The sequence below is a fragment of the Centruroides vittatus genome, unplaced genomic scaffold (genome assembly GCF_030686945.1).
Source record: "Centruroides vittatus isolate TY-2023 unplaced genomic scaffold, ASM3068694v2 contig_299, whole genome shotgun sequence".
Taxonomy (NCBI): domain Eukaryota; kingdom Metazoa; phylum Arthropoda; class Arachnida; order Scorpiones; family Buthidae; genus Centruroides; species Centruroides vittatus.
In genome coordinates, this window is record NW_027121909.1 from 1,600,097 (window position 1) to 1,624,480 (window position 24,384).

Here is a 24,384-nt window from a genome sequence, read left to right on the forward strand (position 1 = left end):
TACAGTACATAAGGTAGCTTATACATCTGCAAAATTCAAATACCTGGTTAACCATGTAGAAGAAGCACTCTTTCTGCTATCCACTCTTAACACAAAAAGGGACCTTACCTATATACAGCCTGCAATATCATACTTATGGTACTTGTTATTAGCTATCACATACACATTCAGAAAATTCAGGTTTACCATTCACTGGCTCTCTAACCGACTATAACATAAACTTTTATGAATGACAGAGATAAAATTGACTTGCTGGAAAAATTGGGAATATACACCATACCTTTTACAACACTGTCTCTCAGCAGTGACAATCAATTATTGGAGCTATTATTAGAATGCTCCAGACGTATCTAAGAACTTCAGAAAGATATATAAAATAATAAATATACTATAGAACTAGCCAAAAGAGTCTTGGACCAAGATTATGAACCTCCTCTGGTCTCGCATGTTAGTTCTGAAACAATGCAGGATAGAAGAACGTTATTCCTATGGGAGGCATTTTATATCTCCTCCCATCTTCCATGTAACAGCCACCCTCAACATTTCCAAACTATGGATCATATTATATAATTAACTAAAAGAGAAAAACTAGATTATTATAAAAGAGTATTTCATTTTATTTTTATTTTATGTTTTTAAAATTTATTAACTTTTATTTTTAGTTATAAACTGATTATCAAATGTCAAATTTCTTATATTCCATTGACATGCAGCTCAAGCATTAAAAAAAAAATATATTGCCTAATTGTTTTTATTTGTCTGTTTTCACTGTTATTAAATAATGTGATATAAGGAAAGTGAGAAAACTTTTTGATATCATTTTTAAAACCTTTAAATTTCTTCCTTTTGCTTTTTTGGTACTTTATATCCTATTATTATCTTGTAATTTTTCCATTACTTTTATTTCGTATTTGTCGTGTAGTGCTTCGGATATACCAGGATATACCGAGTCTGTGTGAGAGGGTAATGTAATGAGGACTTCACAAATCTTAGACGAACACAATAAAGTCAGGTTTAATAAAAACACACAGCCATAGCCAACAACTGGTATTCTTGGCTTAGATACATGTACAATCGTGACCAATTAATACAACTACTTAACAAAAACAATTCCAATCCAAGAAATACGGTGAATCCGCGGTTTAACTAATTACATTTATATACAGGATGACAACGCATGCTGTTGCATTTCTTCTCAGTTACTTTTGTAGATGAGTGCCCCATTCAACACAAAGCATTCTGTTGATCAAAATGTGATCACCCATGTGTCTACTCAATTATATAACTAATAAATAATACTAAAGTCCTTTAGCAACTCTTGAGCATAATCCACATGTCCTATACTTGTATATGATGATTTCTTGGAGATGAATTTGGATTACTTTTCCTCTATTGAACTGTTCGTTCTTCAGCCGTTCTCTCTGAGGTCCACCACATTCCACCTTCTCTTTCTCTTGTCCAGATGGGAGCTTGGAAGCCAGGAAAAAGATCCCAAACATGTGAAGCAATACAACTTATACTTCCCACCATCCGGGAATGCAGTTTTAACACGTGACCATCTCTTGTACCAATTAGCAGATTCGGATCAGTCCAACTGTGAAAAGGTGATATCAGGAAACTGGATGGAAGACAATGTGAAATATTATACAAAAACTAGAACCCAACACAAAATTAACAGAAACCAGCTGATATGCTAGAATAACATAGAAACGTATAAAAGAACAATATATAACACATTAGCATAGCACTACAGTCTCCTATATTTGTCACAATGTTTCCTATATCAACCACTAAATTTTTTTTTTGCACTTCATCAGGACATTGTAATAAATAGCTTTCCTTAAAAAAGTCATTATTTTATTTGATATTTCATTATTGGTATGATTGAGTGTTAGTTTTTGTTTCCATTCTTCCTTTTCATTTAACTTTGGATATTGTAATTTAGTTACTAACTTAAAATATTTCTTATTGTAATAATCATTATTATTAGTATTGCCACATTGTCTAAACAATTACTATTATTTGTTAATCTGTTTTCATTTTAATTTTCTAATTTTATATCTTCAAAAACTCAGTCATTAGATTTAAATTTCTATTTTCAATTATTTGAATATCATGCTTCTGTATATACCTACTAATATACTTTGGTAATTGTAAAGTCTTTAATCTAATCTTCTCTTTTAAACATGTATCTGGTATATAATAACATGTTTAAAAGAAAAGGTTAGATTAAGGACTAAGGATTATATATAAAAAATTAAATTATAAGACAGGAAAGTTGCTAATTATTCTGTCATATGCTGAAATCATTACTGAATCCAATAGCCTTGTACAATTAGAGAACATAACTTTACTCTACAACTCAGAATTTTAGAGCAGTTATATATTTATTATTTCAACAAAAATGGTGAGTTTATAATGAACATGAAGCACAAACTCTCCAAAACATGGATTTACCGTATTTTACAGACTATAAGATGCACCTTAACTTTTAAACAATTTTTTAAAAAAATACCTATAAGACGCTACGGACTATAAGACACATCTGAATTTTGGAGGCAATTTTTCGAAGAAAAAAGTGCGTCTTATAATAGTCCATAAAATACGGTAGTTATTGGGCTTCAGTATATGACAAGATATGCCTACATGACTTTTCATTAGACATTTAAACATTTAAAATATGTATATGGAACACTGTATTTGTCATTCTAAATTTTTTTGAAAGAGCTGAAGCTGGTTGAAATAAAGACAAAAATGTTTCTCTTAAAAATACTGTTCTTGGTTTCCTTAATATTAGTTTATTTTTTTTTTATCTGTGTGAAGTTAAATGGAACTTCTCTGTAATAATTTAAAATATTTTAAAAAATTTTTTAAGGCTGCACCTCTAGATACACTGTATCTGTCTTCACCACCACCTCCATCCACTACCACTGTTGTTACATCAGTTACTACACCATCTACATTATCTGTAACTCAGTCTACTATTGGAGACACACAAACTGTTACGGTTCAGGCAGAACAGTAAGTATGCATTTTATATTGTGCTTTTTAGACAAAAATATTGAAAATTTAAAATGTAATAATAATTGTTTTTATAATCACTGCATAATTACGAAATATTTTAAAATTTTATAAATAAAAAAATACTCTTTTATGTTAATTTATTATAAATATGATAATGAAGAATAATTATATGCAGTTAATTATTTTTGTTACATGCACAAATATAGTATATTTCAAATTAAATGCATAAACAGAAGCATCTAAAAAACATTCTTTTTAGAAGTACTCTAATATAAAAAATAGCAATTTACATTGATTTGAAACATTTTTAATAAAACTTTTTTTTCTTAATTTTTAGAAAACCTTCTACACCAGCTAGTTCCACAAGTGAAGTGCAAGAATATTTAGAAGTGTTAATTCAAAGTCCTGTAAGATATATTTATTATAAAAAAGTAATATTCTACAACATATTTTTTATAGCTAAGTACTTTAGCTATAGTATAAATACATAAATTTTTTATAGCATTATCCAAATAGATTATAATTTTAGATTTTACTTATGGTGCCAGCTTGGGTGACTCTTACGCTCTCAGTCTATGTTCTCCTCCACTATGGCACTCAACTGGCTATCACATTGCTTGGCATGTTATATATGTATATATATAAACATCCTGAAGCCCAATGTATTGATACTAATCCAAATTCTCACCATTACTGGCAAGCATACCACATGGTAAGTGGAGGTTGTGGATTCTGCTCTGGGCTAGTTCTTCCAGAATGTTCTAAATTATTTAATAAATTATTAAATTATATAATTATTAATTTATATAAGAGATGGCACCTAACATCTACTTCTAGTATCAAATTACTTAGTTTTGTAATTATTAATTATAGCATAATAATATCCCAATTAATTATGACGAGAGTTTGGATTAGTATCAGTACATTGGGCTTTGGAATGTTGATATATATCCATATATACTGTGCTGGGTAAAGTGATAGTCGGCTGAGTGATTCTACATTTTGATATGATGATTGTTATATTTAGGATAGGCCAAAAAGTCCATGTGATTTTTATTGATAGATGGAAGTAAGCATTATGAAAAACAACAAGCTTCTTTTTAAATATTGAAAGCATGTAACTGTTTGAAAGAGATATTTCACCATTCATTTTTTTAAGTGTTAAGATTGATTGTGTTATGTGTTCACTATCAGTTAAAAGATGGATAAACAAAATGAGCATTTTTGTCATACAGTGGAACCTCGGTATACGACCTTAATCCGTTCCTGATGTTTGGACTTACCGAATAGGATGTATACCAAACCAACCTTTCCCATAAGAAGTAATGTAAAAATGATTAATCCGTTCTCATGTAAAAAAAACTCTTGATATGGTATATTAATGGGATTGTAAAATAATTGAAACACTGTAAAAGAATAAAAGAATACTGGTTGGTTGACATTAATAAAAGAATAAATTTTATTATGGATTTTTAAAGTTATTACAGTAATAATCGCAAATAATTGCTTCTGATACGCTGTCGCCAGCACATTGTTTTTCAGTTATCGAAAGCAAAAGCAATTTCTCAACATGATCTAATGTTTCCGATCTCTGTTTAGAAATTGATTTAACCCCTTTCGCAATGTTAGCAGATTTAATAATGTCTTTATTTTTCATGATTGTCGATATCGTTGTTCTCGGAATACGGTATGCAACAGCTAAATCTCGAACACGCATGCCACCTTCATATTTCTCAACAATCTTTTTTTTCAGTTCCATTGTGATTCTAGTCATTTTTTTTAGTTTTCTGTTGCCTTTCATTTGCCCTTTTTACTTCATGATTAATAAAAATAATAAAGTTTTACTTACAAATTAAAATCAGAAGATATTTAACAAAGTTATAGACCGTGGCACAGCGAACATCTAGTCTGGTCTAATACACCGATAGTGCTACTTGTTCATAGATGGTGCATATAATTGAATTAAGTCGTATACCAAACAAAAGTCGTATACCAAGCAAAATTTGTTTCATCCAAACAAGACATATTCCGAATTGGACGTATTCTAAAGCAGACGTATATCGAGGTACCACTGTATTATGCTTTTTTATTTAAAAAACAGGCAAAAACACACTGCAAATCTATAAAAGGATAGGTATGGTATATGATGAGGATTCTTTGAAAAGAGCATGTGTGCCAGAAGTGATTTGCAAGGTTTTGTTCTGAAGATTTTCTGTCTAAGATACACCATGCTCAGACAAGTCACAAGAGATTAACATCAACAAAGTGAAAGAGCTAATCAACACCAATCCACACTATATTACATGGCAGATTGCAGGCATTCTCTAAATATCAAAATTGAGCATGGAAAATTGTCTGAATCAGCTTAATATGTTATCAAGCTTGATGTTTCAGTTACACACATTGACTGAAATGTATATATTTCCTCAGCTATTCACTAAGAAAATGTGAGGAAAGAGTTCCATTTTTGAAACAGATGATAATGGGCAATGAAAAATGGATCATGTACAACAAATATTGAGTGAAAACAATTGTGGGGCTGCATGGTGAGTCACACAAATTACTTCAAAGACAGGTCTTTCCAAACAGGATCATGCTTTCAATTTGATGGACTGGAAGGGTGATTGTATTCTATGAGCTGCTTTCAAAGAACAGAACAATCAATTTGGTTATGTACTGTGATTAATTTTCCTTTGTTTCTGAAGAAGGCATCAAATGGCACTTGGAATGGTATTTTTTGCCAAGAAAGATAGGAATTTTTTTGAGAATGAATTATGGAGCTAACCAAATGATAGCAATGGTTGTAAATCAAACTGGCCTATACATTACTGAATAAAGTTATTGCTTTCTTTGAAAAGAATCATCTTTCATTTACACCATGCAGTTTTTTAAGGACTTATTGGCTAGCTAACCATATATACTTGTATATATATATATACATACATACATACATACATACAAGGTGTCTTACATAAAGTGTTACAAGCTAATTTCTCAAAAAAAACTTGATAAAATTGTCTGTTTTCATTTTTTTATGATTTAAAAGGAGCTTTCTAATAAATGATAAAATTATGTTGTTTATTGTCCTCTTATGTAGGGGACAGGAGGCAAATTTTAAATTGAACCCTACAGAAAAGTGTATATTTTTGGATTTTACAGGAAAAGATAAAAGTTTATCTAAAGCAATTTTTTATAACAAGCAATTATTAAAAGTTACAGACAGTTGAAGCTTTGAGTTCATTCAAATTGTGATGACCAGATGTAACTGACAAGAATTCAATACTTATACTCTGTTTTGTTTGTTTATTTTATTAAATATTTAAATTGTTGACTATTGTTTTATGCTTGCCACAGATGTTGCTCATAGTCATTTCTCAGAAAGTTTTACTTTTAAGTTTAAAAATTGCTTTATGTATAATTAAATTCTCTGGGATTAGTAATTTGAATGTTTTTTAATTTTTAATAGTTAAAACGGGAGTTTGATCCTTATAAATTTTATTAAAATTATTGGGGGCTCATTACTGGATGTAATATCATTGATTTTAGTATTTGAATCAACTCTTAGTTTTGAATTTCTGTAGAAGTAATTGGACTTCAAAATATTTTTTGAGACATGCCAGAATAATGACATACAACCTTATTAGATTTACATTAAAAATTTTCTTGTTTTTATCTTAGGGAAATGATGATCACTTAATATATGTAATGGTTCTAAGAATGTTGATAATTATCGTAAAGATTTATTTTATGTTTAGTTTTTTCTTTGATGTTTTTCAAAGATGATTAGTAGAAATTTTTAAGTTTATTATGTTTATAGTTCATTAAGATAGTTTTTAATTAATTCATTTTATATATAAATATGAAATTCTGTAATTAATCTTAATTTAGGAGTTTATCTCATGATACTTTTATGTAAAAACCTAGATATAAGATTTTAAAAAATTACTGAATAAATTTATCCGAGATCCACTATGTCACAAAATCAATGAACTAGCATAAAAGAACTACTCACAATTTAGAAGCAGATGTTTTTGTCCATTTTTAAAAGAACATCCTCAGGCTCACTAAAATGTACTCAGATGAACATTTTCATCCAAAAATGGACAAAAACATTCGTTTCTCAAAGTGAGTAGTACTTTCATGCTGGTTCATTGGTCTTCTGGTATAGTGGATCTTGGATTAATATTAGCCTGTATTGGAGCAATGTTTTATAATTTATGAAGAAAAAATTTAAACTTTCTCTTTTTAGTGATTCTCACATTAATAATACCCACTTTGATTTTCAAAATTTTTAATAAGTTCTATTATAAAACTTAGAAGTATCTCTATAAATACATATAATTAAAATAAAATCAGTGGTAATAACAATAATAATAATAATAATAAACATATGATAACTAACACATACCTCTATGTAAGCAAATTTGATGATAAATTTATGAATTTGGTACAAATTTTATGGTATTAGTTTCAATATTTAATATTGTGTAATGTTAATTTTGAAAAATGGAAAAGTTTTTCATTTCATTAATCATTTACTATGTGAACATTTTTCTTAGTAGTGACAGATAGAATTTGATAATTTCTCTGTATGAATGAAAGGAGTTTGAAATTGTGATGTGTATTAACATTCAAAATTAATTTAGATTTCAATTTAATAGCTTCTAATCAAAACAATTAATAGTATATTACTTAATATTAGTATTAATTAATAGTATATAAATATATGCATAGAAAGAGGCCATTATATATATAATTATATAAGAAACTGTAATTATAAAAGCAAATGAAAAACAGTTATTTATTTATATTTAATTGATTATCATGATTTTTAGTGGTGATAAGTATGATTCATTATCCTTCTTTTCTTTACTAGTAGTTAAGAACAGATGAATTAGCAGTGCCAAAGATATAAAATATTCTGATTATGGTATAAAACTATAAAATAGATTCATCTGAATCATTTTAACAATTCATTGTATCTTTTAACATAAAAAATTTGTATATCTATTTATAGTATAGATTTTGTTTGATAAATGTTAAAAGAACAAAGTTTCAAATACAAATTAAATTTTAAAACTATTTCTCAGTAATAAAAATTTTTAATTGAGCTTATATTAGTTACTCTTAAATTTCAATTATTTTATATACTGAGTTATTATATGAAGATACTTTAATAACTATGTTGTTATTACTATTTTAAATTAGCTATATACATTAGACTGATTGCAGAGACAAGGTCTTTATGATAGTTAAGTATAATTTATAAATAGAAACAGATCATGTACAGGGTGGGGCAAATAAAAGTGGCCCGGAGAAGCTGGACTGCTGGAATTGCTGCCATCTCATCCGAAATGTTCTGCTGCAGTTCTTGAAGTCTATTAGGGTTGTTGCAATACACCTTAGACTTGAGGGCTCCCGGCTGTATGGGCAGTTGCTCCATCCTGTTGGAAGTAACTGTAGGTCTTTTCCTCCTCCATTAATGCTGCCACAAATGGTTTCAAAATGTTGGCAATGTAACGCGCCAAACTCAGCGTCTGATGAAAGAAGATGAGACCAATAATGCGGTGTGCAGACACTGCACACCAAACTCCAACCTTCTGATCATGCAATGGTGTTTCGTGGAAGTTATGTGGATTCTCCGCTGCCCAGAACCTGTGATTCTGTGAGTTGACATAACCACTCAGGTGAAACCAGGCTTCATCAGACATAAAGAACAGATCCATGTCCAAGTCACTCATTGTTATTATGCATACATTCACATCCAATAGTATCCGCTCGTCCGAGCCACTTTTATTTGCCCCACCCTGTATTATATTTTATTAAATACAAAATTGATAAAAAGAATTTATAAATTGGAAACAATTGATTGTCTTAATTTTTGTTTTTATTTGTATTTTGCACATACAAAAGGAGGTCAGTTCATGCTTGCTTTAAATAATAAAACTTGTGATTTAATCAGTGATTATTTAGGTTGTTTTTGTCATTGATATTTTATAAATACTGGACTTCTGTTGTTCTTTTCTATACTTAGTTTGGTTCCTTCCTTTGCTAATTTATTTATTGGGCTGCAATTTTAAAAAATTGTAGACCTGTAAATTCCCAGTCAGCTGTCCATCCATCGGTCTTTCCTTAGTCTCAAGAATGGAATTAGATAGATGAAATTTGAGACCAGATATGAAAACCTTGGGGGCAGGAGATCCCGATTTATTATATATAAACTTCTGATGTAAACTGGAAGTCACATTATTTCAATTCAAAACTTTTCCTCTGAAAGCAGTTAAAAGATGACCAGCACAACTCTATTGGTAAAGGAAAAGTATGATGTACAGGGGCAAGACACTACTGTACTAATTTGAGGTGGAGAACATATATTTTAAATTAAATAAAGTAAAAATATAATTAAAAATTGCAGCCCACCATTGTGATGATGTAACAATAAATGATTGGTAATTGTTTAATTATCTTAATATCTCACTCAACCAAACAAAAAGCAACACATTTGTGTCTTGTTGGAGTTAATTTATCATTAATCTTCAGTAAAAGTTATAAGCAGTAAAATCAACATTGCTTTTCAGAAAAAATTATTTTAAAGGTTTATCTTAGATAAAAATTCTTAGTCTAACTTTGAGTTATTTTAATTCCATTTTAAATTACAAACAATTGTGTATTGTTATTTGCAGTTAATAATTAACTTTTTTCTCTCAAATGTTCAATTTTGTATTCAGTTAGATTCAAAATAAACATCAATCCAGATTTAGAAAATATGTACAAACTTGTAACTCCTGATTGAAATATAATCCTAAAATATTATTTAGATCTCACATTATTCTTTCCTTTTGTAGTTGTCCAGACAAATATTGCTTCTGTATCATATTGATAACATCAAAAACACCAAGATATTCAATCTTAATCAAATTTCTTGCAATGTCAGAGAAAACAAAATAGTAATTTCCATTTCAGAAGAGCACTCTATGATCTAAACTTGCCACTGGGCAGGTCTAGAAAGTTGGTTTTAAACTAGCTTCTAATTATTGTCTAAATTGAGGTCATTAAGAAATATTGTTCTTGCAATTTTCTTTCTCATGATCCATGATTTTAATGAGAATCTTGGTCAATGTTTAGAACCTGCTCTGCAATTCACCCATTGTGACTAAATCATTAAAGTTACTTTAATAATGTTGTTGTTGTTTTTGTTTTTATTTGGTTTTAAATTTTATAATATATTATTGTAAACATTGTTTTTAAATAATTACAATTAAAACTATCAAATTTTAATTAAATGTTTTTTTATGCAAATTTAATTATTTAGTCTCAAGTCCTGTCATCAGAGGCAAATTCAGCAGAAACTGCACAATGGTTACAACAGCATAGATTTGGTACTTTTGTTCGGACATTTTCCAATTTCTCTGGTAAATTTATTTCTGCCAGTTGATAATGTAACATATCTCTTAAAAATAATAAAAGTAATGTAACATAATACATAATTTATGGATAAGTTACTTAAAAGTGTTTTTTAGTATGATGATCATGATGATGATGATAAAAAGAAAGTAAGATTCATTTCTGTTTGACTTTTATAAGTAAGATTAATATTTTCAAACATCTTTCATGTTTTTTTTATAGTAAAGTAATTTTATGATTTTATTATTAAAACACATATATTTTAGCATGAAATTATTATATCTACATAATAAAATAAAATTATCACAATATTAGACTAATATAAAGTAATCGTATTGAGTATATTGATATTTTAAATCATTTTTCATATTAATAATTTTGTAGGTGCTGATATTTTAAGGCTGTCTCGTGATGATTTAATTCAGATATGTGGCCTTGCTGATGGTATTAGATTATTTAATGCATTGCATTCCAGGTCAGTAGTTCATTTACAGATTAAATTTAAAGCATGTTTACTAAAAATTGAGTTTTGTAAAATATTGCTTTAAATTGAAAATGAAGTCTAACATATCTTAAGATGATATTTCTTAAACCAATAATATCTAATACAATACATCTTGACAGCCGGATGGCTGAACAGTCAAGGTGGCAGCCTACCACTCTGGGAGACCTGGGATCAAATCTGGATGGGTCAAAAAATCCCCAGGAATTTTTTGGAGATGGTCTGTTCCAAATATGTCAAGCCCCATCCCTCACCACCCAACCGTTTATTTGTGGGCCTTACCGAACCCATAATGGGATTGCAAAAAAGAGGCCCTCTTAGTGCCCACAGCGCAGAAAGAGTTAAAAAAAAAAAAGAAATACAATACATCTAATTATAATAATCTGAAAGTAATTTAATTCAGTATGTTTTAAATATTGATTTATATGAAAATAATTATTGAATTTTCTAATTGATATGATTCAAGTTTATTGTACTTATAATATTCATTTTGTGAAGTTAAATATTGTAATCAATATTTTGAAGTACAATTAAAATAAATGTTTATGGTTAGTAACTTAATAATAATTCTTTAAATCCCAGAAACTGAAAATAAAATATAATAGAATTTGTTTTTAACTTCCATTTGAAAAGAAGTAAATACTGTATATTATAATTAGCTTTTCTTTTACATTTTCAGACAAATTTATTTTACACCAAACTTTTCTTATGAATTGTATTGATGTCCAAAAGACATTACATTCTTTCAAAAATATATTTAATAAAATTATCAACATTTAAGTAATCTCAAAGATAAATTAATAATAAATCCATATTATAAAATCATGATCATGAATGAATGAGACTGAACATTCATGGGATAAATTATGATCATGGGCAAGGTTAACAAGGAAGTTAATTATTTTTCATTGTTTTTAATTGTCACAATGATAAATTGTGCTTATTAAAAAGTTATTGATCAGCTCAATTTGCAAAAAATTTTACTTTTATCAAGGACAGAAAGTAACTCTTTTAGGGCTTTGACATAAAGTTTGGTTTTGCAATATAAGTTGGGAACCCTTTTCACCTTAATAAGGACTTTTAAAACCCTGATAATTTTTATTGATTATAAATAAAGCAACAAATCAAAAATGTATTGAAAATACAAAAACAGATTAATAATGAAAAAGCAGTTATTATTAATTTAAACTGGTAATTAATGCAAAGAATTAATTTTCATGGATGTTTTCATCATGGTGGGAAAATAAAATGCATTTGAATTTTTTTTTTTTTTTTTCAAATTCTTAAACACTAAAGTATTCAAATATTGCTATTCCCTAGACTACAATTTCTTCAACAAGAATGAATACTTTAGTATTTGAATTCAAATACTCAAGAAAAATCAAATACATTATTTGATTTTCTTATCATTAGAATTAATGGATTTTATTTTCCACAAATGTGAGCTGTGCAGAATCTGTGCATACGTTCCCTTTTCCTATGAAATGTTAATAATTTTTGAAATATTATTTAAATAAATTTTTAATACAAATTTTAAACTAGTAATTAATACTCAAAACTAATTTTATTGCAGAACCATATGGTTGCATAGCACACAAATTAGGAACTTGTTCTAGTTGATGAATTACATATCTTTTTATCACTCTTCTAGCAAGAACATTTTTTAATTGAAATTAATGTTTTTACCCTCTTTCAGTGGCCTGCTTCAGATTTCAACCATTACAAATCGAATATCTGCTAAGATTTTGAATTGGAACTTTCTAACAATTTTTTTTCCTTTGATCTCATCACATTTTGAATAAATATAACATTTATCTCAAATGTACATTACATATTTAAATACATATAATATTTTATACAATAAATTATGTAGCAATACGTTAAAATGATAAATGCAGATAGTTCTGTTTAGTGAGTTTTCAACCGATGATCACCAGGAGGATGATAATGCCTTATAGTCTTTACTATTAATGCATTCTCCTTTAACCATTCCATTAAATATCTCCCATGCTTCCAATGTTCTTAGCTTGTGATCATCAAACACCTGTCTTATCATCCTTGTTTCTTTCCAATTAGTTTATTATTGATATTGTATTGGTGTTCTTTAAATCTGTAGGCTTATATCAATTCCATGTATGTTAGATACCTGTCAAATCTGCTGTCATAAATAGGAAATGAGTAAACTCCAGGAGTTCTACTTTCATTTATCTTATCTTAGCAGTGGTTAATATTCTGTAGATAGTTGGATCACATCAATAGGTTATCTTGATATTTATGTACAGTACTTATCTATCCATGCATATGTTGAGCACAGTCTAGACTCATAGTCTACAATTGGGTGTCTCTGCTTCACATTTGTGGTTGAATCTCTTTGTTCTTATGTTGTGGATGTTTAATATTACTTTCTCCTATGTTTCATTCTAGGCTGAGTATAAGTATTTTACTGTAGCCATGTGCCAATGCTAGGCTTTTTGTGTTCTTAACCCCTTCAATGTTCTTTAATGTTGGAGCAGTGTATAAATGCATTTTTACTAATGTTCTGAATGCAGCTAACTTATAATTGTATGGATAATTGGATATTGATTTAGACACAACCAACAATTGCCTGAATGATCGAACTAGAATTTGGGTAATTAAATGATTAACATAAAGCAATTTATCACTAGAGGGAGGCATTAGGCACTGTATCTTGATTAAATTAATAATTATATCCAGATTAATTAGAATCTTCTGGATATTGATGTAATGAAAAATGGGCAGTAGGTTGGCTTGTGGTATAACCATGTTTCCACTTCCCATTCTTGAATACAATGTCAAGATCAATGAAGTTAGACTTCATTACTGCTATCTTGATCAAGCTTCAGAGTCAAACCATAACACAATTCCCATAGCGCTTCTTTCTAGAGTTTTAACAGCTAACTCACATAAGTCTTCTGATTAGGTGGCTTTCCACGGGAATACCACACTAATATAGAACAGCCGCACACTGGGGTTTACAATACAAAATGCTACTCACAAAAAACCTTTAACTGGTGCGAATTAAAATTTAACAGTCACTACAAACGCTTTCAGACCCCCTCCTGGGCTCTTCCTCAGGTAAAGAATCATTTGGAACGATTTTTAAAGATGAAAAAAAAATAGAATCACGTGTTTAACAGCATCGAATGTAAAAGTATCTACGTAACATCGAATGCCATTTAAAAAATTTTTCTTTATTATCCATACAGTGGTCGTAGAGCCTTGATGCCAACCGAAACCACACATCATAACATTACCTTATCCCCTTTATACGCCTTCCTTTAGGCATAAGATGCAGTTAATCCTCCAGCTGCATTAGGGCCTGCCAAGCCAAGGAAAGAGTGATCTCATCTCTAGAATTAATGGATGACGATGTACTGTAAGCTCTATAAATCTTGATCTGCTCCAACCATTTGAGATGGTCCAAATAAGATGTGGTGACAATTAACTTAGCTTTCAAAAAGTCTGCTATGATCTCAGGATCAGATGCGTAAGTTGATAATGAAGTGGAGCATTTATTGTGTTGAATGTCATGCATAAGGAGGCAACCAAAATGGCAACCAAAGCAAAGATAAGCAGATGATTTCTATTTCCTACAACCCACTTTTGAAATCAGTATATAGTAGAATCGCACGGCAACAGGATGTCTCTCTGGCATACAGAAGATGCCCCTCTATATTTGATTTACTTCACAATGTAAAGGGCAGGTCTAATACAGAAAGACTTTCAGGGGTTATAAGGTCCTGCTCAGGGACCACCATTTTGATAAAGACTTAGTGTACATAGGTTCAACGAAACGTGTGGTTGGGCTCTGATTGAAGGAACATATGCGTGACATTCAACACAATAAATGCTCCACTTCATTATCAACTTACGCATCTGATCCTGAGATCATAGCAGACTTTTTGAATGCTAAGTTAATTGTCACCACATTATGTTTGGACCATCTCAAATGGTTGGAGCAGATCAAGATTTATAGGGCTTACAATACATCGTCATCCATTAATTCTAGAGATGAGATCACTCTTTCTTTGGCTTGGCAGGCCCTAATGCAGCTGGAGGATTAACTGCATCTTATGCCTAAAGGAAGGCGTGTAAAGGGGATAGGGTAATGTTATGATGTGTGGTTTCGCTTGACATCAAGACTCTACAACCACTGTATGAATAATAAAGAAAAATTTTTTAAATGGCATTCGATGTTACATGGAGACTTTTACATTCGATGCTGTTAAATGCGTAATTCCATTCTTTTTTCATCTTTAAAAATTGTTCCAAATGATTCTTTACCTGAGAAAGGGCCAAGGAGGGGGTCTGAAAGCGTTTGTAGTGACTGTTAAATTTTAATTTGCACCAGTTAAAGGTTTTTGTGAGTAGTGTTTAGTATTGGAATACCATACTTTTGCAGGTAAGTTTGCTTGTTACAGTTAAAAAATGAGGCATAACAGAGCATGTGTGCCAAGTTTAATATGTGTTGGTTTAAATCTGCTGGTAGAACAGTGTGAAAATGTGCATCCTGCATGGCACAGAAACAAGTTTCTAACCAAATAGATCATCAACACCTTGTGATACTGGAATTTATATCTCCCTACCCATCTAATAAGGTAGAAGCATGGGTATACCACAACCCAAGCTATGGTCAATTTTTCATTTTATCAATATTCAATTATCCATATAATTATAAGTTAGCTGCATTCAAAACATTAATAAAAAGAACACCAATATAATATCAATAATAAGAAACCTGTAATCACACTGGCCCAATATGCAAGTGAGCCTGTTCTTTTTTTTTGTTTTTTATTTTACTCTTTCTACCCTGTGGACACTGAGAGGGTCCCTTTTAGCAAGTCCATTGTGGGTTCGGCCAAGCCCACAATGAAGCAGCTGGGTGGTGAGATATGGGGCCTGACATATCCATCCTGAAAAATTGCTGGGAATTTTTCAACTCATCCGGATTTGATCCCGGGTCCCGCAGAGTGGTAGGCTGCCACCTTAACCACTCAGCCATCTGGCCGTCAAGCAAGCCTGGGGTCTCTACTAGTTGGAAGGAGGCAAGGCTGATAAGACAGGTGTTTGATGATCACAAGCTAAGAACATTGGAAGCATGGGAGATATTTAATACAATGGTTAAAGGAGAATACATTAACAGTAAAGACTATGAGGCATTATCATCCTCCTAGTGATCATCAGTTGAAAACTCCCTAAATAGAAATAATATCTGCACTTACAATAAATTATGTATCACTACATAAAAATGATATAAAATATTATGTATATATAAATATGTAATGTACATTTGAGATAAATGTTATATTTATTCAAAATGTGATGACATCAAAAGAAAAAAATTATTAGAAAGTTCCAATTTAGAATCTTAGCAAACATTTGATTTGAAATGGTTTAAATCTGAAGCAGGCTTCTAAAAGAGGCCAAAAGTATTTGTAAATAATTCACATTCAACCTTTTAAAAACCAGTAATAAAAATTTGAAAACAAACGTTTTCGACCGTTAACTCGGTCTTCATCAGGTTCTAACTATTGAGATTCAAAACTGTTCTAGAACGTATTCAAATTTTCGAATAGAACCGTTGCGCATTCGTGTTACGTGTTGGCATGCGTAATACGTGTGGCGCAAAACACAACGAAATTACAATCCATATACAAACGAATTAAATGGAGCTATGGGGAACATCACCTTCGTAACAAAACTTCCAAGCTCGAGAAATGTTACACGCATCTTTAGAATTGATGCAGGTTGTGTGCAGTCCAGCCTTGTATATTTCCAGACTTTCCAGGGATCGCAGATGGTCCAATCGGTGGGATATTTTAATCAATTCCGCGTTTTGCAGATCAGCACTTATGCCCGGGGTCGAGGCATAAGCAGAGAGGGTAGTGGTGCTTCTGTTGCGGTCGATATCATATTTATGCTCGCGTAGACGCTTGTCGAGCGACCGTTTCGTTGAACCGATGTATACAAGCTCTCTTTGGAATCTGCTATCCCATAATGGAACAGAGTATACCCCCGGTGCCATTCTTTTATCTACGATGTCCTTGGAATTGCGCATGAGGTCATATATAGTGTTACGTCTCTTGTAAGCGATCTTTTTGTTGGTGTATGCGGCAATTTCCCTGTAAATGGAGTCTAGGTGTTTATTATATTCAACTACTACAAGTGCTTGAGTGGTATTGGAGTCGTTAGTGCGTGTGTTGGTGTTGTCAGTACGATGCAAATGTGCAGACGCAAGGTTATGAACTAATGTACGGCTATAGCCGTGTCTTGTGGTTATGATCTGGATGCGCTCTAATTCAGATATGGTGTCCTCGATTCTCGAGAACACCATATCTGAATTAGGACACCATATCGAGGACACGAAAAGAGTTAGAACTCAGAATCGAGGACACCATATCTGAATTAGAGCGCATCCAGATCATAACCACAAGACACGGCTATAGCCGTACATTAGTTCATAACCTTGCGTCTGCACATTTGCATCGTACTGACAACACCAACACACGCACTAACGACTCCAATACCACTCAAGCACTTGTAGTAGTTGAATATAATAAACACCTAGACTCCATTTACAGGGAAATTGCCGCATACACCAACAAAAAGATCGCTTACAAGAGACGTAACACTATATATGACCTCATGCGCAATTCCAAGGACATCGTAGATAAAAGAATGGCACCGGGGGTATACTCTGTTCCATTATGGGATAGCAGATTCCAAAGAGAGCTTGTATACATCGGTTCAACGAAACGGTCGCTCGACAAGCGTCTACGCGAGCATAAATATGATATCGACCGCAACAGAAGCACCACTACCCTCTCTGCTTATGCCTCGACCCCGGGCATAAGTGCTGATCTGCAAAACGCGGAATTGATTAAAATATCCCACCGATTGGACCATCTGCGATCCCTGGAAAGTCTGGAAATATACAAGGCTGGACTGCACACAACCTGCATCAATTCTAAAGATGCGTGTAACATTTCTCGAGCTTGGAAGTTTTGTTACGAAGGTGATGTTCCCCATAGCTCCATTTAATTCGTTTGTATATGGATTGTAATTTCGTTGTGTTTTGCGCCACACGTATTACGCATGCCAACACGTAACACGAATGCGCAACGGTTCTATTCGAAAATTTGAATACGTTCTAGAACAGTTTTGAATCTCAATAGTTAGAACCTGATGAAGACCGAGTTAACGGTCGAAAACGTTTGTTTTCAAATTTTTATTACTGGTTTTTAAAAGGTTGAATGTGAATTATTTGCTCACACCAGTACAGAAGTCGAACCTTTAGTATTTGTAAAATTATTGTTATGTGAGTTTTGTTAAAATTCATAAAATTATATATGGCCAATGAATGTGATGCAATATGCAGGCCTGGGAGTTGCTCACTTTTCTCACTTGTACTCACTTTTCTGAAGTATCCTCACTTTTCTCACTTTTCAGGTCATTTTCTCACTTTTCTCACTTTTTTGGTCATTTTCACGTGCTTAATTAAGATGTGGGACAAACCAAAAATAATTTTAAAGCCAAACAAATTGCCGAATTATTGGACTATCGGAATAGGATTTTTTAGAAGAAAATACGCGGCCCTAAGCAGACTCAAAATTGCAACTGCCTGCTCAGTGTCGTTAGGTTATAGGAAACAAAAATTTATTTAATGTATTTAAAAAATCTTTTATGCACTTAAAAAATCCCTCTCATTACAAATTCTGAAGCCAGTGTTGAGTAAAGTTATGTACTCATACCATATTTTCATTATTCGCCAAAATCTACCTTATCCGAATTGCATTTCCTTCTACAGAGTTTAAAAATAAGAATTCTAAGCATCCCTGCGGTTTTGGCTGTTTTCTAAGAAAATCACTAAAGTCCTTTTGCAGGGGAAAACACATTAGGCAGAGGGATTAATCTCTCAAGCTGACAACACTGCTGCCACTTTTAAATTCAAAATATATAATTATTAAAATTAACACGAGATAGTAGCGTAACCTCCTACCACTAAAAAATATTTCGTTTCTGACCATTTAGTTATCCTGGTTATAGCCCAATAATTTGGCAAATTATTTGGTTTTAATTAACAATCGGGTTATGGAGTTGTCGTTTACAAAAATATTTTTTTACTTGATTTATCTTTAAATAATTTCATAAACTTGAGTTTAATAAAATTACTTTAATGATTTTATAGCATATTGTTAACGTTAAATCACATCTACATCTTCCCATAAATGTGTGTTTAAATTGACTACAAGTATAATTATTTTATAGCATATTGTTAACGTTAAATCACATCTACATCTTCCCATAAATGTGTGTTTAAATTGACTACAAGTATAATTATTCCATATAGTAAATGTTATTTTCATAAAATGTGTGATTACTTTGCTTGTGAAATATCCATTTTTTAATCTTCTCTTATGCCGATTATAATTGTGCATTAATTGAGAGACTAAAAAAGTAAACGAAAATGTAAATTCATATTTACATATAAAATTTACCAAATAAATTAAAATATTTGAAGTGTTGTAAAAAGTACAACATGTAATTGCTTGTGAGAAAGATTTTCACACGCTTCCCAAAGGTTAACAACTTTGCAACGATGTTGGTTTTTATTCATCTGCAGGAAAAAGTTCCTTTTTATTTATGAAATCATTAATAAAATATTATTTTACTTATATTATTTGGAGTACTGTATATTTATTTCAGATTTATTATTTTATTTTGAAATCAATATTTACACATCTCGAAGCATTAAAAAATAAACAGTTTCTGATAATGATAAATATTCGAGAATAGCCAAATTAGTGAAATCAGCATCGAAACTCCCGTTTCCATGAAAGAGAGGGTCAATTTTATGCCGGGCACTTTCTCCTGATAGAGCATCAGTGTTGGAAAGAATGCTTAATTCACTTTTGATTGTTAAGGAGGGACTGAACATGTATGACCAAAGCCCACACCTTGTACCCATTACAAAGGACGACTGAAGTTGCATAGAAATTATCAAGAACGATTGGAAAATGAAAAGAAGTTAAAAGAATAAGAGAAATGGAAAAAAGAGCACAGAAATGTTTTGAAGAACAACAAAAGAAAGCTGTTTGTAACATGAAGATTATGGAACTGCAACTGAGTTTAAACCAGAAAAATGTAGAAGAAAATGAAATACATGCGACAGTCCAAGTTTTGTTAGAAGCAGCAAACAAAAAAACTGGAGAAGGCTATTAACAGCAAGAACATGAATGAAGTACAAGCAGCACGTGTGATGCTTATTAGTGTTAAGTGTTCAAAAGCAAGAGGAAGCGAAAAAGAAGGAAGCTGATAACATGCAGAATAATCTTAATAAAAGAACATCATCTTTCATGACTGATTATTTACAGAAGCCAAAGACTTTTCAAGTATTCATGGTTTACTTGAAATACAGAAGCCACTGGTTATCGGGAGACAGAAAAAAAACGCGATATAACCGAGTAATAAAAATTCTGGGCTTTTACTAAACAGATTATACATGCTATAGAATCGCTATTCTTTCATCAGCAAGTGTTTCTGATATAAAATAAGCTTAGTTTTTCAATCCTGAATTTTATTCGTAGGTTATATCGAATTAATTGACGTTTACGTAAACATCGAAACCATGAACGCCCATTTAGCATTATTGTTTCTTTAACAATGACATTGAAAGACAAATACTGTCGATATAAAAACAAAACATCAATTGCGATTTTATTATACAGTACTATATAAATCGCTTATTAGAAATTCGTGTAGTTTATATTTTTCAATAAAAATTATAAATGCTGTAATTGAAAATTTAAAAAAATAAATATTGAATATATAATCAGAACATCAAAACTTATAAAATTAGAGTAAAAATTCTCTAAAAAGCAAAATAAAGTTACTACTGTATAAAAATTTTAAAGTTTTCGTTCAGAATTAGAGATCTTTTCCTTACACGTTATGTGGTGAATTCGAAATTTCACACCTTTATGTGAATTGACGCAATACTGTTAATTCACATAAAGATATGAAATTTCGAATTCACAGAAACTTGTAAATGAGGAGACTGTACTTAAAACTAATAAATAAACAACTTTTATATCAAAAGGAAACAAATGACAATCGATCTATCCACCTGTTCTGCATATTTAGCGCTTTCTCGTATTTCGTTGCAAATAGAAATTCAGTGGCAATTGGTAATTTAAAATTAATTGACTCAAATGCTTTTAAAATTTGGGGGACCAAAAAAACGCGATATAACGAGTGGCTACTATATTACAGTATATACAAAAATTTTTAAAATGTGTTTAACCGTAACTGAATAAAAAGAAAATAACAATGTTTACCGCTATTTTGCTGAGTTTTCCTTCTGTGTTTTCACTTTGTTTTGTCACTATTGCACTCACTTTTTATTCACTTTTTTCTATATTTCAACTCACTTTTCTCACTTTTTCAAAGGGGAAATAGCACTCCTAGGCCTGAATATGTCTTAGAGCATATCACAGTTCTTCTGAGCTGGAACTTTCAGAGAATTACACAATACTTTTCTCACTCTACCAGCAAGAATATTTTTTTTTAATTTGGTCATATATAATTTTATGAATTTTAACAAAACTCATACAACAATAATTTTACAGATTGTCTTTTCTGCTGTCAAATTTTCATGTTTACAAACTAAAAAAAACCTATAAAACCTATGACATGTCATATATTATGTATCAAAAAATGTATAAAGAGGTAATATACAGATATAATGTAAAAATATATATACATATGTATTTATTTTTATATATTTATATTACATTAAATATATAATTTTTTTCCAGAGCAATACGTCCTCGCCTTACTATGTATGTGTGTTTATCAACAGAACAAGGTATACTTTATATTTGGTTATTAAGATATTTTTGTTATAGTTAGTTTGTCATATAAGTCATACATATAATTATTATATTATCTTTTTTACTTAGAATGAGCAAAAGCATATGTTTATGAAAAAATAAACAGGATATATAAAATTTGTAAATTTATTAATCTTTGAAAAATACTTATGTGAATACCATTTTTTGAAAGACATAGTCTTGTTGCAGTTGATTATGACAACAATATACTTTCAAGATTTTCATTACATAACAAATGCTGCAAGTTTATTTCTAAAATAATTATTGATGAGACAATGTCTTGTCTCTAAAATCGTGCTGCTGTCAACAGCTGCACACCTTAGAGGTATGAAGGAGTACATGTCAGGAGTTGCAATTTGGCACAGAGTATTTGGTGTCCAAATCATGCACACATAAAATAAACCAGACTTGTAGGTAGTCAGGGGACTGAGAACTAAGTCAAAATAAAATAGAAAATGCTGAGACTGTTTCTACATACAGGCACGAGTGCGAGATTTGCACATGCATTGCTTGCACTCTCCAAGATATAGTCTCGTTCCAAGAATGGCTTTGCCATTTTACTTGTCTTTGTTTTAAAATGTTTGAGATAGTTTAGATACATTGTATTATATAAAGTGATCATAATTGAAGCACTACTGTTCAGTGCAATCTGGAAATATGTAGCAATCCAAACTCAACCATATTCTGCAGGCTGATATTTCTGGACATGCAGAAGAGATTTTTCTGGGGAGGAGGAAAAATTTCACTAAAACAATCACTACTAGAGAAGTTGTGGCACTGACAACAGACAAATCTTAGGACACCTTAAGAAATTGCACCAACTCACAGCTTTGGTTATACTAGAAACCAAGACACCAAGTAACATTACAAAATTATCAACACAACTGTCTATTGCCATTATAGAAAAGGTTTATTTATGCAATTACTTTAGACAGATATAACTGTCTTCTTCTGGCAATATTATCATTCATAGAGAACAAGAATGTCACTACAAGCCAACCAATGCTGTATGTCATTGGACTAGATAATGGCTATAATACTAATAAATTATGAAACAGTTTGGTACCAGAGGGAGGCATTAGGTGCCATCTCTTAATAAATTTAATAATTATACTTTTTAATTAAATAATTCAGAACTCTGGAAGAAAAGAATCGTGCTGGAGTGGGACTCGAACCCGCAACACCTGCTTACCATGCAGATGCATTGTCAATGACAATGCATCTGCATGGTAAGCAGGTGTTGCAGATTCTAAGTAAATCAATTTGATGAAAAATGCTTGTGAGAAAACTAGTAGGTGTAGAAAACCATCACTGCCTTGTGATCATAGGTTAATTAACAGAAAGCAGTCCCTTACAAACTCAATAGCAGTAATTCATTTTCAGTCATTGTGATGAGCTTATCATTGTAGTCAATATGGAATTTTTGAAGACATGCTAAGATGAGTTGCTTTAATCCATTAAAAATTTTGTTGATATTTTATGCAGTTTTTCAACACTAAATTTTTGTTAGCAGATTATCTTTGTCAAGTATTAAATTAATAATAATAGAATTAATTCAATGATTACTGAGCCTAAAATATGATTCATTGTTGTAAACAATGTGTTTTCGACTGCTGACATGAAACAGATTCTCATTCAGTGCTTGGAATTGTACTTTAATGTGTTCAAGTTGTTCTGGCAAAAATTTTGGAGCATTGTCAACTTGTTTATAATATTTCACACTGGTTTTTTTTTTAATATTTGACTTACATAAGGCTGTAAAATTCCAAATTTGGCTGCAGTTCTGGACTGAGAACATAATTTTCCATTGAATTTTTTTCAAAATTTTTGGAATGTCATTGTTTTGTAATTTTGATCTTGAATGGCACTTCCATTTTTGATTAGTGGATTTTTCACTCTGAGTCATCTCCAAACCTAGTAGGCAGTTCTCTCAGGGATTCTGATGTTGTTCAAAACTTTGGCAACATATATAACAAAAAATCCAATAACCCAATCTTGTATAAATACTAAATTATCTACTGTATTATATATGCCCAATAATATGGCAAATCATTTAGTATTCTTTGGTTGCTTGTCTTACAGACACATTTTGATAATTCTCAAATACTGCCAGGAAAATCTTCCTTCATACATCTCTAGTGGACATTTTGAAATAAGGTATTCAAAGCTCAGAAATCACAATGTTTTCTATTAGTAATATATCTAATGTATTTCTAACCAAAGTTTTGCATTATTCAATCATAAATTCTAATTTTTCTAAACAATTTTTATTTTTTGTCATTTTTTAGTTATACATCCTTAAAAACTTGAATATTAATTCATTCAAAACTTTGATTTTCTAACATAATACCGTCATGCACTTGTTTTGTCAGTTCTTTTACAGATTTACTCTTATCCTTGTTTTTCTGTTTTTTATTGACACATTTATTGTGTTTTGCATTACATTAACTGAAAAGTGTTGCTAACATAAATATATGCTAAAATCTGTTAAGCAGTTGTTTAAGTAGTATAAAATTTAAATGATGACGATCTTTAATTATT

At 30.8% G+C, this 24,384-nt stretch overlaps 1 protein-coding gene across 6 annotated transcripts in view; it reads left to right on the forward strand.

The window, feature by feature from the left end:
- gem (gemini) overlaps window positions 1–24,384 on the forward strand; it is a 105,459-nt gene that overhangs the window by 73,337 nt on the left and 7,738 nt on the right. For 3 of the 6 annotated variants that reach the window (XR_010880368.1, XM_067267214.1, XM_067267215.1), the window contains exons 12-16: window positions 2,876–3,021; window positions 3,362–3,455; window positions 10,337–10,436; window positions 10,813–10,903; window positions 21,769–21,818. Coding sequence is in view for 5 of the 6 variants with exons in the window: in XM_067267214.1 (XP_067123315.1) it covers window positions 2,876–3,021; window positions 3,362–3,455; window positions 10,337–10,436; window positions 10,813–10,903; window positions 21,769–21,818 (481 nt within the window). In the remaining variant the exon portion in view is untranslated. Of the gene's footprint in view, window positions 1–2,875; window positions 3,022–3,361; window positions 3,456–10,336; window positions 10,437–10,523; window positions 10,578–10,812; window positions 10,904–21,768; window positions 21,819–24,384 lie in introns of those variants that run through there. The other 3 variants (XM_067267216.1, XM_067267218.1, XM_067267217.1) reach the window with 3 other exon arrangements.